The sequence below is a fragment of the Pangasianodon hypophthalmus genome, chromosome 7 (assembly GCF_027358585.1).
Source record: "Pangasianodon hypophthalmus isolate fPanHyp1 chromosome 7, fPanHyp1.pri, whole genome shotgun sequence".
Taxonomy (NCBI): domain Eukaryota; kingdom Metazoa; phylum Chordata; class Actinopteri; order Siluriformes; family Pangasiidae; genus Pangasianodon; species Pangasianodon hypophthalmus.
In genome coordinates, this window is record NC_069716.1 from 22171197 (window position 1) to 22186523 (window position 15327).

General features: G+C 39.9%; 2 protein-coding genes across 4 annotated transcripts in view; one reads left to right on the forward strand and one right to left on the reverse strand.

Annotated features, from left to right (window-relative positions):
* Positions 1 to 7429, reverse strand: part of flrt1b (fibronectin leucine rich transmembrane protein 1b) — a 28440-nt gene extending 21011 nt beyond the window's left edge. The window contains exon 1 of the mRNA XM_026917623.3: positions 4076 to 7429. The gene's annotated coding sequence lies outside the window, so the exon portion shown is untranslated. The remainder of the gene's footprint in view (positions 1 to 4075) is intronic.
* macrod1 (mono-ADP ribosylhydrolase 1) overlaps positions 1 to 15327 on the forward strand; it is an 81327-nt gene that overhangs the window by 31849 nt on the left and 34151 nt on the right. For all 3 annotated transcript variants that reach the window (XR_008302044.1, XM_026917626.3, XM_026917625.3), the window contains exon 4: positions 13746 to 13775. Coding sequence is in view for 2 of the 3 variants with exons in the window: in XM_026917626.3 (XP_026773427.3) it covers positions 13746 to 13775 (30 nt within the window). In the remaining variant the exon portion in view is untranslated. The remainder of the gene's footprint in view (positions 1 to 13745; positions 13776 to 15327) is intronic.

Genomic DNA, 15327 nt, shown 5'->3' on the forward strand with positions numbered 1-15327 from the left:
TTGCATGTGCTGCAGTCTTAAAGAAATCTCCTGAGCAGAGATGGATTTCAGGGCTTCTTTCGCTTTTCCCCAGCCTTTGAAACACATTGAAGCAGTTCATAGGATAGGGTCTGGGATATTCCGTCACCAACACAGCAATATTGTAAGAAAGTCTTTGAGCTGCAATTTAGTGCCGTACGGCTGCTCTTCAGTACTCCCCGTGCTCATGAACAACACGGCCTTTCTGTTCACTGTCCACCACAAATGCCATTCAGTCCAGAATCTGTGCACGACAGAAGAATGTTTGATTTGACTGAAATAAATCACTTGGTGACAATGAATAAAATGGCCACAGTGATTAATGAACAAGGCTGATGTACATCTCATGGTGTCTATGACAACCTCGGCCTGGCAGAAGATGAGACAGAACTGCTCATTGTTGTGCTGAAGTGGAGTCTTCTCTAGAGAGGCTTGTGCACACGTGTGTGTGCGCTCTTATACAGTTGTAATAGACAACCCTCTATTTAAACAGATTTCCACACACTCTTCATGCAGTATTCATTAGGAGATAAAGGTTAATTTTAGAGATGGGATGATACCACTTTTTCTTTTTTGATACCAATACTGAATCTTTGAGTATAATCCAACATCGATACTCAACCGATTTTTTTTATATTTAAATTATTTAATTATTAAATTATTAAATTATTTTAAAATTTAATTTAAATTATAAATTAAAATTATAAATATATAAACTATAAATTAAAATGAATAACAGAAGCAATTCACTTAAAAAATAAAATAAGGAAAAACAGATTGCTAAAATACAGGTATTTTAATTCATGAACTTGTTCACACACAAATTGCTTATATTACAAATATAAACAAATATAATAAAGTGTCGATATACTGAAATCAGTCCTAACAAAAAAAATTTAGATCTAGTCTAAACATTTCCAGCTCTAAAATAACAAATCTTTTCCAAGAAAAAAGGGGTCATTTAGTGTGAAGTATTTCCACACAGCTGATATGAGAGCAACTCCCACACACATGCTTTGTTGAGTATCTTACTCTTTGTTGTTAATGTTAGGCCACATTTAACCTGCAACCAATTCTCTGATATTTGAGGCTGTATTTGTTATAGGATTGGATCTAATTCATTCTTTTTTTTAATTTCCTGTCCACCATTTTTTGCTGGTATTGGCCCGATACCAGCCCTGAGTATCGGATCAGTGCTGTCTCTAATTAATTGTTTGAAACAATTATAAACCATTAATATCTTGACCAGGTTCTCCATTGGTCCAGCTTTCCAGAAGTGCTGTAGCTTTAATCCTGATCACTGTGTAAACAGAGAGTCTCGATAAAGCCTCTATAAAGTCCAATTGCATAATGACAGTATTTGCTTTGTGCTGCAGCTGTGTATTTTTGCAGGCCGTAAATGCTTTTGTTTAAGTGTCAGCTCCAAGGCAGGCCAGCTCTTTGTGTGTGTGTATGTGTGTGTGTATATGTGTGTGTGTGTGTGAGAGAGAGAGAGAGAGAGAGAGAGAGACAGAGAGATTTCCTCTGTAATCCGCACAGTATTGTGGCTGCAGTATTTTTATCATGCCGCTGAGCGCAGACTGACCCGTGACGCACACATCACTCGGTCAGAATCGAGCTGTGAATTAAACACAGCTGCAGCTGCTGACCACAGAACAGATTATGAAGACCAAGACTGTAAAATCCTTGACTGAGGTCATTCAATGTCAATGGGTCTGTTTTATACTCCAAGGCAGGCGTTTCGGTCTATAATCTCAGTGTTATGTACAAAACAGTCATATTCTGCGTATAGAGTTCAGAATGGAGCGGAGGGGCACAAATGGTCCTCATGAAGAAAAGTGCTTCTTAAAAAATGATGCTTTTAAAAAACAGAAAGAGCCAAAAGATTTCTTGTTAGTCTACTAGTGTTGAGGTCAGGTTTAGAGCTAGGAGTTAGAATAAAATTATTTAATGTTTATATATAAGTCAATGGAAGTACCTCATAGTGTGTTTAGTCTAAGAAAAAGCTATGAAATAGATTTCAGCCAGTTTCAATCTCTCTCAAACTCCTCAACTATCACCTTAATTAGAGTTGAGTTGATTGCACAGCAGAAAGCTTAGCCGTGTATAATAGCAGTTAAACTGTTTAAAGGATTCCTGATAGTTTGACAAATCATTATTTAAAAAGTCACACTTTATTACAACAGTGAGATAACGCAGATCCTGTCTAAATGAAGCTGACATTCAAGTGGAGAAAAGTGTGTGAACGTCAGTGAAGGCTTGTGTGCGTGCAGTTGTATGTGTGTGTCTGGGTGTGTGATGTGTTTCTCCGTGGTCCAGTATGGAGTGGTTTCATGCAGAGTAGACTGTGTTACACACTCTTCCCACTGTGCTGGCATGGCTGGGAGCTCATGCTGGCGAGTCTACAAAAACCCCACTGTTTTCTGGCTGTCACCAACAGGGCAGGAAGAAAGAGGAAAGACGATGGAAAGCGATGAAAGATAGCGGCGTTATCACCATGCACACACACATACACACACTCGCACTTTTGCAATCATCACCTGCCACCACACATCGGGATCATTTCCATCTGTGTGTGATCTGATGCATCTGTAAATCATCTTCAGCTGAACATGGAAGTCTGTAAGTTTTCCGGTGCACTGTCTGTCTCTCAAATGTTTATATTTATCGCTGCAAAGGTGATCGCTAGCTGCTAAACCAAAAAAAAAAAAGGTAAAGACTGATAACTGGAGGGAAATGACCTGGGGATACTAGTACTTAAACCCACGTTTAGTCTTCACATCGCGGTATGCTCCTTTATACAAGTGATGCACAAGAAACATTAATCAGAAAATAGACAATAGACAACATATTATAATGGATTATGACTTTAAAGCTTTTTGACAGTCAGGATATTTACTGACTGTGTCTTTAATCCAAAGCATGCACACATACACACACTCGCGTATTTGCAGTCATCACCTGCCACCACACATTATGATCATTTCCATCTGTATGTGCTCTCACACAGAGTGTGTGCATCTGTAGATCATCAACTCAACACGCACCTCTGTAAGGTTCTTGCTGCACTTTCTGTCTCTCAAATGTTTGTATTTATCTCTGCAAAGGTGATGACTAAACAAAAAGGCTTCATTTTACGACTGATGACCTGTAGATACTTGCGCTTCAAACAAAACCCATGGCTCCTTTATACATGACATGTAGGACACTCCGATAAAAATTAGTATGAAAATTAAACCAGAAAGTTCATATTATAGCGTGCATTTTAGGGATTTAAATCATTTATTGATGGTGTCTTTTAACCAAGGCGCTCCCGTGAAGGTTAAATCAGGAGTGTGTGTGTGTGTGTGCATGTGTGTGTGTGTGTATGTGTGTTACTACTACAGTGTACACTCAGAAATAAAGGTACTAAACTGTACTTTTCCTTGTCACTAGGGTGGTACCATTAAAGGGTACATCTTTTGTACTTTTAGTATGTATCTTTATCCATTTAAAAAATGTATGGTACATAATGTTGACCACTAATGTACCTTTTTAAAGCTTTAAACGCTAAATAAAGGTACATTACATGCACCTTCCCAGGTATAAGATAAACACTGAAGGTACCACTACAGTAACAGGGAAAAGTCCAGTTTGATGCCTTTGTTTCTGACAGTGTAGAGCTCTGTAACAGGTTGGGAAGACTCCAAACACACACCAAACACCTCGGTATGTAATAAGAACCGCTTTTACTTGGGCATCACATCCACTTAAGCTCTTATTTACCTCTAAAATGTTTGAAAATAATGTCTGGCTCTTAAATAGTAAGTTACTTAGCCTCGGCTATTTAACACCCTTGTTTAGAGACCAGATATTTTACATTTTATCAGACTGCCTACATTTTCCCTGCCTGAATAAAAAGCATTTTCATTTAGCTGAAGATTAGACGCCTACAGTGGAATAAAATGATCCCCGCTTCGTCTCGTGAGACGTTTCTGAGAGTAAGAAACAAGCCGGTTAAAACTGGTAACGTTAGACGACGCTTAACCCCCCAAAAAAATCTCTGAACGCTACATACCTGTGTCTCAGTCATCCGCATTTCTGTCCGGTTCGCTTCGTTCTCTCAGGAGTTAATGTATACCGACCCCGCTTTCCGTTAAAAGCCGTTAAAACGCTTGTGGCACGCGCCGGTCTGTTGTGAGTGCCGCGCGCACAGGCTCTCGCGCTCTGCTCTCTCTCTGTCACACAAACGGCGCGGCGCGCTCCGCTCCGCGCGCGCTCCACCCCTCCAGCTCCTCAGCGGACTCAAGCCGTTTTGAGGGCCAATAGAAAAAAAATACACTTATAACATTAAACACAGTGACTTAACGATATGATTGTTAATAAAATACATAATAATAAGAAACTATCAGTGACCAAGGGGTGTCGTGCTGCACAAGGGAGACCCTTATAACATAAATGAGGGTTTATTATTAGTTTACTGTGCAGGGACATGGTAAATGAAGTCATCCCCTTGGCCCATATGCAGAGGACAGGGCCACGTTGTCCAGGACACAAACGCTACGTGTCAGCATGATGCATGCAAGTGCCTACACGTTCCACGTGAAAGAGTGTCCATGCTTTCAGCGTGAGTGTCCATGCATTCCAAGTGAACGTGTCCACGCATTCCAAGTGAAAGTTTCAATGCTTTCCGAATGCGTGTCCACGCATTCCTAGTGAAAGTGTCCATGCTTTCCGCATGCGTGTCCACGCATTCCTAGTGAAAGTGTCCATGCTTTCCGCGAATGTCCATGCATTCCAAGTGAAAGTGTCCATGCTTTCCGCGTGAGTGTCCATGCATTCCAAGTGAACCTGTCCACGCATTCCTAGTGAAAGTGTCCATGCATTCCAAGTGAACCTGTCCACGCATTCCTAGTGAAAGTGTCCATGCATTCCAAGTGAACGTGTCCACGCGTTCCAAGTGAAAGAGTCCACGCTTTCCGCGTGAGTGTCCATGCTTTCTGCGTGAGTGTCCATGCATTCCAAGTGAGTGTCCATGTATTCCAAGTGAGCATGTCCACGCGTTCCAAGTGAAAGTGTCCATGCTTTCCGCACATGTGTCCATGCATTCTAAGTGAAAGTGTCCACACATTCCAAGTGAAAAGTGCCCATGCATTCCATGTGAGTGTCCAAGCATCCCAAGTGAAAGATTCCATGCACTCCATGTGAAAATGTCCATGCATTCCACATCAAAGACTGTACACACATTCCACGTGAAAGAGTGTCCACGCATTCCAAGTGAAAGAGTGTCCACGCATTCCAAGTGAAAGAGTGTCCATGCTTTCCACGTGAGTGTCCATGCATTCCAGGTGAACGTGTCCATGCCTTCTAAGTGAAAGTGTCCACGCATTCCAAGTGAGTGTCCACGCATTCCAAGTGAAGGTTTCCAATCATTCCATGTGAAATTGTCCATGCATTCCACATCAAAGATTGTCCACACATTCCACGTGAAAGAGTGTCCACACATTCCACGTGATAGAGTGTTCATGCATTCCAAGTGAAAGAGTGTCCATGCATTCCAAGTGAAAGTGTCCATGCATTCCAAGTGAAAGAGTGTCCACGCATTCCAAGTGAAAGGGTGTCCATGCTTTCCGTGTGAGTGTCCATGCATAAAAAAGATTTTACATACATAATTACATTTTAGAGTAAAACTTTAAAGGTACACTAGCCTATATGCACCTTTCTAGGTAAGATAAATACTAAAGGTATAAGGTATGGTTGAGAGTACCACCCGAGCGACAAGGAATGGTACAGTTTAGTACCTTTTTTCTGAGAATGTAAGGAGAAGTAGTTCATTGAGTAGGCTATAACATAAACACAACATTGATGTTTATTCTGTTTGCATTTAGTTAAGCATTTCCACTGTACAAAAATTTTAGATCTCTGGCCCTTGTCCTCTCTGCTCTTTCTTAGTTGAATGCTCCACTTTTGCATTTGTAGACCTTTGTGACACCGTGCATATTTTTCCCTTTGACTCAAAATATACTTACATTAGCATACACAGTGCACAGGTTGCACAAAAAGCAGTCAGACAGACAATGGAAGATGCCTCTGAAGGTGCCAGGGAGGCTAAGGGAGGCAGGCTTTGGGAGGCATCTGCCATCCTTGAAATAAGACTGGCCACCACAATTGCCACCAACTCTGGCCCTAAATCATACCCCTGAGAGGTCTATTACTCCTTTGCCGTTATATCTAGCTCGTATTGATTTAAATCTAGTGCATGTTGATTTAAAGCATCAGCGGTGGAGGTGTTTGGTATTCTGAGGAATTCAATCCCTTGAATATTTGAAACCACAGAGAAACTATGGATCTACTAAAGATGTTACACTGTATTTAAGGGACTCTGGTTGTTTCCACCTAGCACGGTATGCAGTAGTACGTCAAATCATGTGACAAACTAAATCACACCTGGCATGTGATTTAAGCACATATTTGTCTCTCGGGTCTGACACAACAGGATATCTATCAGCAATATATTTGCCTCAGTAATATTCAACTGTATGGTCAACAGCAAAATGGATATTGGGGAAGATGAGTTTGCTGTAGGGCATCTGTTATTGCAGCTTGTCTTATATTAGACCAGTGCTTCAACTGCCAGGCCCGTGGTTTAGCCAATCCAGATGTTGCTATTGCCCAGATGAATGATTAAGCTGGGTGAGACTATCCAAGAAGAGAGTCAAGTGTTAGTGAATGCATATGTACTAAGTGGGAGGAAGTGACTATTAGGTCTGTATGTGTGTGTAAGCCAAAGTGTTGGCAGGGTTCTGGAGTGTCAGACACTAAGGACATCTGTTACTATCCCTTAGCACACTGTATCTCACTCGCTCACTGTGCTTCACCCACTCACCCCTGTGAAATGCTATTTTAGAAACACACATGATTCCACTCCATGCACACACACACTCCCCTAATAGTTTGCAGCATTCTTACCATTTTTCACTTTTCCATAAAAATATCTTCCATTAGCATACACATGATTAATGTCAATACATATGATTTGCATTAACATGCACATAATGGCTGTTAACATACAGATGATTTCCATTAACACACACACAATTTCCATTAATGTACACACAATTTCCATTTACATACGTATGATTTCCATTAACAAAGCCATACACAAGATTTCCATTAATGTACACACTATTTTCCATTAACGTACAAATGATTACCAGGAACGAACATACAGTTTCCATTAACATATAAAAGATTTCAATTAATGTACACATAATTGACATTAACATAGGCATGATTTCCATTAATGTAAATGTAATTTACATTAACATACATATGATTTCCTAACACAGACATCATCCCCATGATCACATTAAATGCTTGACCAGTTAGAACTGCCTTTCTGTTTTATGGCTTGTTAGTCATCTGAACTGTATGCACTCAAATTTTAGAAAAGAAAAAGGGCAACTGTAATTTCTTACAGTTGAATTGATATGAACAGAATTATTCAAACATGCCTTAAGATTTTAGTCTTAGAAGTAGTGCTGAACATGCATCTGATGAGCATTAATATAGACTAAAAGCAGGAGAAAAATGAGCAGGTGGCTTTGATGTTTTGCAGAGGAAAACAATGTGGACGCTCGATGGAGAGATGTGAGAGGAAGATGATGTAGTGAGGGTAAACCTAGAGCAAAGACCTGTCATCAACAATTTTTTTGAATCTACAACAACCCCCCTCAAATTAGCGAGTACGCCCAGCCCCCTCAAATCAGCATCACATCACTTTTACTCTTTGAGCATGCTCATCACATCTGCTCGTTAAGCATGAGCAGTTTAGAGACACAATTTACCAAGTGTGTCAGAAGGCACAGCCGCTCTGACATTTTTTTACAGCATGTTTTACATAAGCCACAATGAGTCTTATAGTGTGAGCACAAGTACAAGAAGTAGCAAGAACGGTGCACAACAAGCCGGTAATTTTGAGCACCAGCCAAAGAGAGAATGAGAAAGAACTCAGTACAAGGTGGAAAAAGCCAAAATAACTCACGGAGAAGCTCCTTGGTGTACAGGTGGACCCAGGAGATGAAATGGAGGCTGATAGTTTTGGCAAGAGCGTGAATGCTTATGTAATGATAAGCCAAAAAATATCTCTTCTGTATTTTTGAATATTTTCTTTTTTGTTTCTTCCCAAATGAGTGAAGAAGGAACTGCCCATTACAGCTCATATTAGTTCTTAGATTCAGAGTTTGGGATCAGGGGCACTTTCTTCAGGTCTTGCCTGCTCTCTGTGTGTATGTATCCCTATTAATCCCTGAATAGCTAAAGGTTTGCATATGTAAAGACACATAAAAATCCACCAAAAAAGAGCGAGCTGATTTCTTAAATGCGTATGCAGAGGACTGTGTGTTCGATTGAGAAACACTGCAAAAAAAAAAAAAAAAAAAAAAAAAAAAAGTAGATTTGCAAGTGAATATGGCAGTTTGGGAAATTTTGACATAAAAGTGCAAAATACAGGGTGGAGTCGATGTAAATTGATTCATTTTTGCTAAAGCCTGAAAATCACATTCTAGGATTTTGAAAGTAATGTAATTAACTGTCCATAGTACAATATAAGGCCTTTAGCACAGCGTCCTGGCTGAGTAAACTGAAACCTCAGGGCTCTCTGATAAAAGCCCTGAATGCTCTTTAAGATCCGTCATGGCAGCAGCTCGTTCTCCGCTAACACACCTTCACCACGGCACACTCGCATTCTCCATTCTCTCTGTTCCTGTTCTCTTTCCACCACATCTTCAAACCATGCTATATCATGTCATCTTGTGGCTGGCGTTCTCGTTCACTCTGCTCTTCTCTACCTGTGTCACTCAGTCTCTTTTGATGTGAGCGCTTTCTGCCTTTTGCTCTTTTCGTTTCTCCCTTCTTTAAAACCATGCTTGCTGTCCATCAACTGTTCGTGTGTATGGGCTTGTTTTTCTATCTTCGTGGGGACCAAATGTCCCTACAAGAATTGCTCTTTTACAAAATCTGCAATTCCAAAAAACATAAATGAGCCTGAGGGTAACTGAGGTTAAGTTTAGGGTTAGATATAGATGTAGCATAGCATTCATTAGCGCATTAATAGTTATGTCAATGGAAGGTCCTCATAAGGACAGAAAGACAAATCTGTGTGTTCTACCTGAAATGATGTAACATTAATACTGAGTGCTTTTGCTGTTTCTAAAAAGTTTTTTTTGTTGCTTTCCCATCTGGGCACACAATCTTCCTGTCTCTCTCTCATCTCTTTATCCTGCTGTCTGTCTTTCTGTGTGTACTTTCTGTTCCCCCTCCTATCTTTGTTTTTGTAATTGTAATCCAGACTCACTCTTACTTTTATATGCTTTATTTGCTTTTATTTGATCTTTTCTTCCCCGGGGAAGGAAGAGTCAATGTTAGGGGCTTTTCTTCACTCGTAACCTTGGTATTGAAGTTAATGTCTTTCTATCTAAGGGGAATTGTAATGGATGTGAGTAAAACATGTGTGTGCGGTGAACACATCTCCATGTTCAATCTGATCATGTCGTTTCATCCCACTGGGCTGTGTGTGTGTGTGTGTGTGTTTGTGTGCATGCATGTATGAGAGAGAGAGAGCTCTATGGTTGCTCTGCCACCCTTCTCCTGGGTACAGCTGCACATACAGGGTTCTGGCAGATGGCAAATCTCTCTCCCTGGGGTATCAGGGACTAACCGCCTGCACTCATCTTCTCCCTCACTGTTTCCCTGCCTGTCCTTCCTCATGCATGTCTGATCCCTTTCCCTCTTCACTAGTAGTCTTTTCTTTGACAGACAGCGCAGAGAGGCACCACCACTGGCAAATTATATCCTTTCTCTCTCTGGTTTTCTTTTTTCTTCTTTCTCTCATGTCTCCCCATCCCTGTTCTCTTTCACTCCCTCCTTTCTTCCTTCCCTCCTTTATTTTATTCATTCCCTCTTGTTTCACACTCTTTTCTTCTCCAGTTCTCTCTATCTTTCTCCCCTTTTCCCCTCTCTGTGTAATTAAATAAGTAAATAAGGTTTCAGTATAAAACCTTTGGGCTTTGACGTTGCTATGGTTACCTCTCCATCCACAGTGTTTTGTGAGTGTGTGTGTCTCTGTTGAGTGTCTCTGAATTTGGCGATGTTTATCTTGCTTTTTGTGTGTTTGTGCGTTTATTTGCAGCCTTGTCTCCATTCAGGTGTACTATGCTATAAAAAGCATTTTGATTTTACTTACATGACCTGGGTTTAACAATGTTCTGTATAAAGGCATTGCTGACTGTTCGGTTTATTCACTGTGTGCACGGATGTAATGAAATTCAAATGAGAGACATTTAATCAACTATCAAATTGCTCATTTGTGATGGAGCCGTGCAGTCTGGTCATAAAACGTTACTTGCACACAGCCCGCCTCCAGCTTCAGGCACTGCCTCACAGACAAACCTCCATCAATCTCAGCGGGGGTCCAGTAATGCCTGTTTACTGATATTATACTAGTGGTCAAGAGCCTGTTTTGGTAATTTTCCCCTGATTATGGCTTTTGTCTCTTTGCTTTGATTAAGAAACCCCTGATCTTGGTATAAACCATGCTGTCCATATTATGTTCAGTTGAGTTAAGGTCCTAGCAGTTCAGAGTGCGTGATCCTGAGTATGCTGTTAAGAACTCTCACTGTCCACCAAGCATTTATAATGTCTCATTCAAGTGAACTAGTGGCCCCACAATTATCCCTAAAATGGTCATTATGGTTATGGTGGATGATGGTGTGATTAACTCATAAGATGAATGAATGTAATGGTGCTTAGTATTTCTGCACAAAAAGTCCCAGAATTCTTTTGTGAAAAGCCTGAAAAGTCATTTGTTGTTGAATTTGTTGTTATATGAGTGAGAGAACAAGTCTGAACCTCTTTTTAGATTTACCGATTATTGGTCACTCCAATCAGGGATGTATCTAGGAATTCTTGGTCAGTTGAAATAATATTTACATGGGTTTCCTCCCATCTCACAAAAAAAGAAAAACAGGTGGGCAGATTGGCTACTCTAAATTTCCCCTGTGATTTACTGGCATCCCATCCCAATGTTCCCAGGATTTCCTGTACCTTGTTTAGCAACATGCACTCAATCCATCTTCATCTTCAGTAGCCACTTTATCCTGGACAGTGTTGCAGTGGATCTGGAGCCTGTCCTGGGAACACTGGGCGTGAGGTGAGAGGACTGGGATGCCAGTCCATCGAAAGGCACCATTCACACACTCATTCACACCATGAGGCAATTTAGCATAGCCAGTTCACCTGTTGCATGTTTTTGGGAGGAGGGATGAACCCCACAGGGAGAACATGTGAAATTCCACACATAGAGTAACCTGAGCTCAGGATCAAACCACGGACCCTGGAGCAGTGAAGCAGCAACATTACCCTCGGCACCACCATGCCTCCCTCATCCAATCCAAACCTTATTCATTTTCATAAGATGAAAATTAAAGCCTTTGCCGAATTTTATGCATGCTAGCATATGGCAGTTCATGCATAAGGATGCAGTAGCTTTGTTGTGCAGGTTCAGTATCCGTAAGGTTGTTAATTAAAATCTCAGGACTTCTACAGAGTCGCTGTGGAACCCATGAGCAATGTCCTTAACCCTCAATCCCTCAGGCCTTTGCTGCCAAAGTAATAAAGTAAATCCAGTGTTCGATTTGCTATTATGTCTTGTATTGACCATGTTCATCCATTCCAAATACAAAAGTGTGCAGTTTAATCCTCAGTGAGCCACACGCGGAGTACTGTGTCCAGGCCCGAAGGTGCTGCTCTGTATTGCTAAGCTCTCCTTTTACCAGCTGTACACTCTGAGGACCATGAACCATGTCTGAGCTTTTTCTACACCCAAGGTGGCATTTACATAGAAAATGCCAACACTGCTTCACCAAACAGTATGATGAGATTTTAGGGACATGAGCACTACATTGCTAATTTAACACCAGTCAGCAGGAGAGTGTGCTTAAGAGCCCCAAAATATTCATAGATGCTCAAATATTCATGGCCTGCATGTAAACAAGCAAAGCATCCATTTTATATCCCTTACATATTGGAATGGCCAGTACGAGAATATATTAACGTATACTAAATGTACAGATTTTTCCCCCTTAGTACATGGAAGTGTGTTGAAATTCTTGTCTGTGGTACGGACATATAAACTATTAGATTAGATTTACTAGATTAGAATTTGCTTAAAAAAAAAACCTCTAAAAAAGCCTCCCCAGAATGATGGGAAGAGAAGCGTATGGAGAAGGAAAGGAAGAACTCATGATCCAACATACAACATCATCTGTCAGACGTGTGGAGGAAGTGTTATGGCATGGGCATGTATGGCTGCCAATGGAACTGGGTCACTGGCGTTTATTGATGATGTGACTGCTGTTAGAAATAGCAGGATGAATTCTGAAGTGTATAAAGCTATATTTTCTGCTCAGATTCAGTCAAATGCTGCAAACAATATTTAAATCCTAATGCTTATGATTGTGTTTGTCCACTTACTTGTGAGCCTGTAAAAATGGAGGGACTATGTAAAAAATTGCTGTAATTCCTAAATGGTTAATGCAATATTTTTGTAAAACCCCTTGAATTAGAGCTGAAAGTCTACACTTCGATCACATCTTGAGTCATTTCATCATTTCAAATCCATTGTGGTGGTGTACAGAGGCAAAATTACAAAAATTGTGTCAAAGTCCAAATACCTATAGACCTGACTGTAGCTACAAGTGCATTAGTGAGGTCAGGTGATGTTGGGTGAGAACGTCTGGCATGCAGTCAGCATTCCAGGTCGTCCCAGAGATGTTCAGTGCAGTTGAGGTCAGGGCTCTGTACAGGCCATTCGAATTCTTCAACACCAACCTTGGCAAACCATGTCTTTATAGGCCTCAGTTTGTGCACAAGGGCATTGTCATGCTGCAACAGGTTTGGGGCTCCTTAGTTCCAGTGAAGAGAAATTGTAATGATATAGCATACAAAGATATCCCATACAATTGTGTGCTTCAAACTTTGTGGCAACAGTTTGAAGAAGACCCACGTATGGGTGTGATGGTCAGGTGTCCACAAACGTTTGGCCATATAGTGTAGATAGTCGATAAAGTTTAGGTTGGAAAAAAATGTTGAGGTTTTTTTATTATTTTACTCCAAATTTATAGCAAGATTATGCAAGAAATCAAATATTATTCTGTAGTGTTTACTGTATATTATGTGTAAATAATGTATGTGTAATTAACATATACCTATGAGTGTATGTGTAAATAACGAGTTATCAAGGTGCTTTGTTTGTCGCCCACACAAAAACATTGACTGGTTTTTCACCCACATCCCCCAACCCAAACCTTATGAATTAGTCTGGATTCAGATTTGACTTCTCTATCTTCTCTATTTTATAACCTGAATTGTGTAATGCTGCTGCTTTGTATAGCTGTGGAGTTAGTGCAGCCTTAAAAGCCAAGTCTAAGGTGAGCATTTCAGCAACAGGCTGAAGCACTTCACCCCAACCAAAGAGTGATGAGACCGATTTCTGAATGTACTATTTAACATTCAGGTCAGTTAGCCCAGCCGTACCTTAATCCTTATGGGCTAGCACATCTCATACTTTTTTCTCTCCTTAATCTGAACAGTAATCATATTGCTTACAGGCGTTGGGCTGGAAAGCCAAGTATTTGTCATTCTGATAAGTTCTTCCCTGAACACTCTTCTGTTTCTGTTTGTCATTTCAGCCAACAAGACCCTGCTGGGTGGAGGAGGGGGTGAGTCTCTTTTTTCTGTCATTTTCAAAGGGGGAATGAGTGAAAGGGAAAAAACACATAAAAAAGAAAGTGTTTGGGTAAAGCAGGATGAGGGTGAATTATGAGAAGAAAGTGAAACAGCAGGAGGAAACAAAAGTGAGAAAGAGGAAAGAGTGCTGGAGTATAAGTGAGAAGCAGAACTTGTGTTGTGTGTGTGCCAATGGGGGAATCAGTGTTATTAAAGTCAATTTTGCATTTTTAATTTAACCTTCATTTTTAGTTATAGTTTAGTGTCTCTGTTAATTTTCTTAGCTTTTATATTTTTTAATTATTAAATATATTAATATTTCATTATTTAAATAATGTGTGTATTAGAAACATATATAAAGATGCTTATTCATGGAATTGGCCAATCAGTTCATCATATGGCAGCAGCACAATGCATAAACTCATGGAGATACAGGTTAAGAGCTTCAGTTAATGTTCACATAAAACATCAGAATGGGGAAAAATGTGATCTCTGTGACATGTGGCATGACTGTCACTCACTCGCTGTTTTTTGTTTTTCGTACCATTATGTGTAAACTCTAGAGACTGTTGTGTGTGAAATTCCCAGGAGATCAGCAGCCCATCCGGCACCAGCAACCACGCCACGGTTAAAGTCACTGAGATCACATTTTTTCCCCCATTCTGATGTTTGATATGAACATTAACTGAAGCTCTTGACCTGTATCTGGATGATTTTATGTATTGTGCTGCTGCCACATGATTGCTCATTCATGCAGATATCCAGGCATACAGGTATCCCTATTAAAGTGGACAGTGAGTGTATAATCATACAGTAATTATTTAAATTATTAAATATTTTTAAAATAGTAAATCTATTTTTCCTCTTGGTTTTTCCCTTGGCACTGAAAACACACACATGCTGTTTTTGTACAAGACAGTTAAAATTCACAATATGCCCACACTGAATTTACTCTCTTCTTGCCAGCCGCCAGGTCATGTCATGCAAATGTTGCACCGAAAAAAATAAAGATGGAAATCAGCTCATGTCTAATAATTCTATGTTGGCTGGTTTTGAAAGCAGTATTTCCAATATCTATTTGGTTAACTTGTTTTTCATTTAATTCTGATATATTATTTTATTTCAGATTATTTCGAGGAAAGCATATTTCACATATAATCAAATGATGCAAAGAAAATGGATTTTTAAAATGAATAATTTGGCTTATTGCCTAGGTTCTAGCTTTTACTTTGATATGTATAAAAATAAATAAATAAATATATATATAAATAAATAAAAAGTCTCTTACCAAAACCATAAATATCCTTAAGTAGTGTGTCAATTTGTCTACGCTCTCATCAGTAATGAAGGCATGTGTGTGCAGTCTATCCTGCCTTTACCAGGATTTATTCAGCAGCATGTAAAACAGACAAGCTGACTAACCAAGATAATCGAATCATTGCTGGCTAGATAGCTATGTAAACATTTTTCATATTCTATAGGCCTAAGTGTATCATATTATATTGCCAAGGTTGCAAAGCTAATCTGCAAATAATAGAAATAATA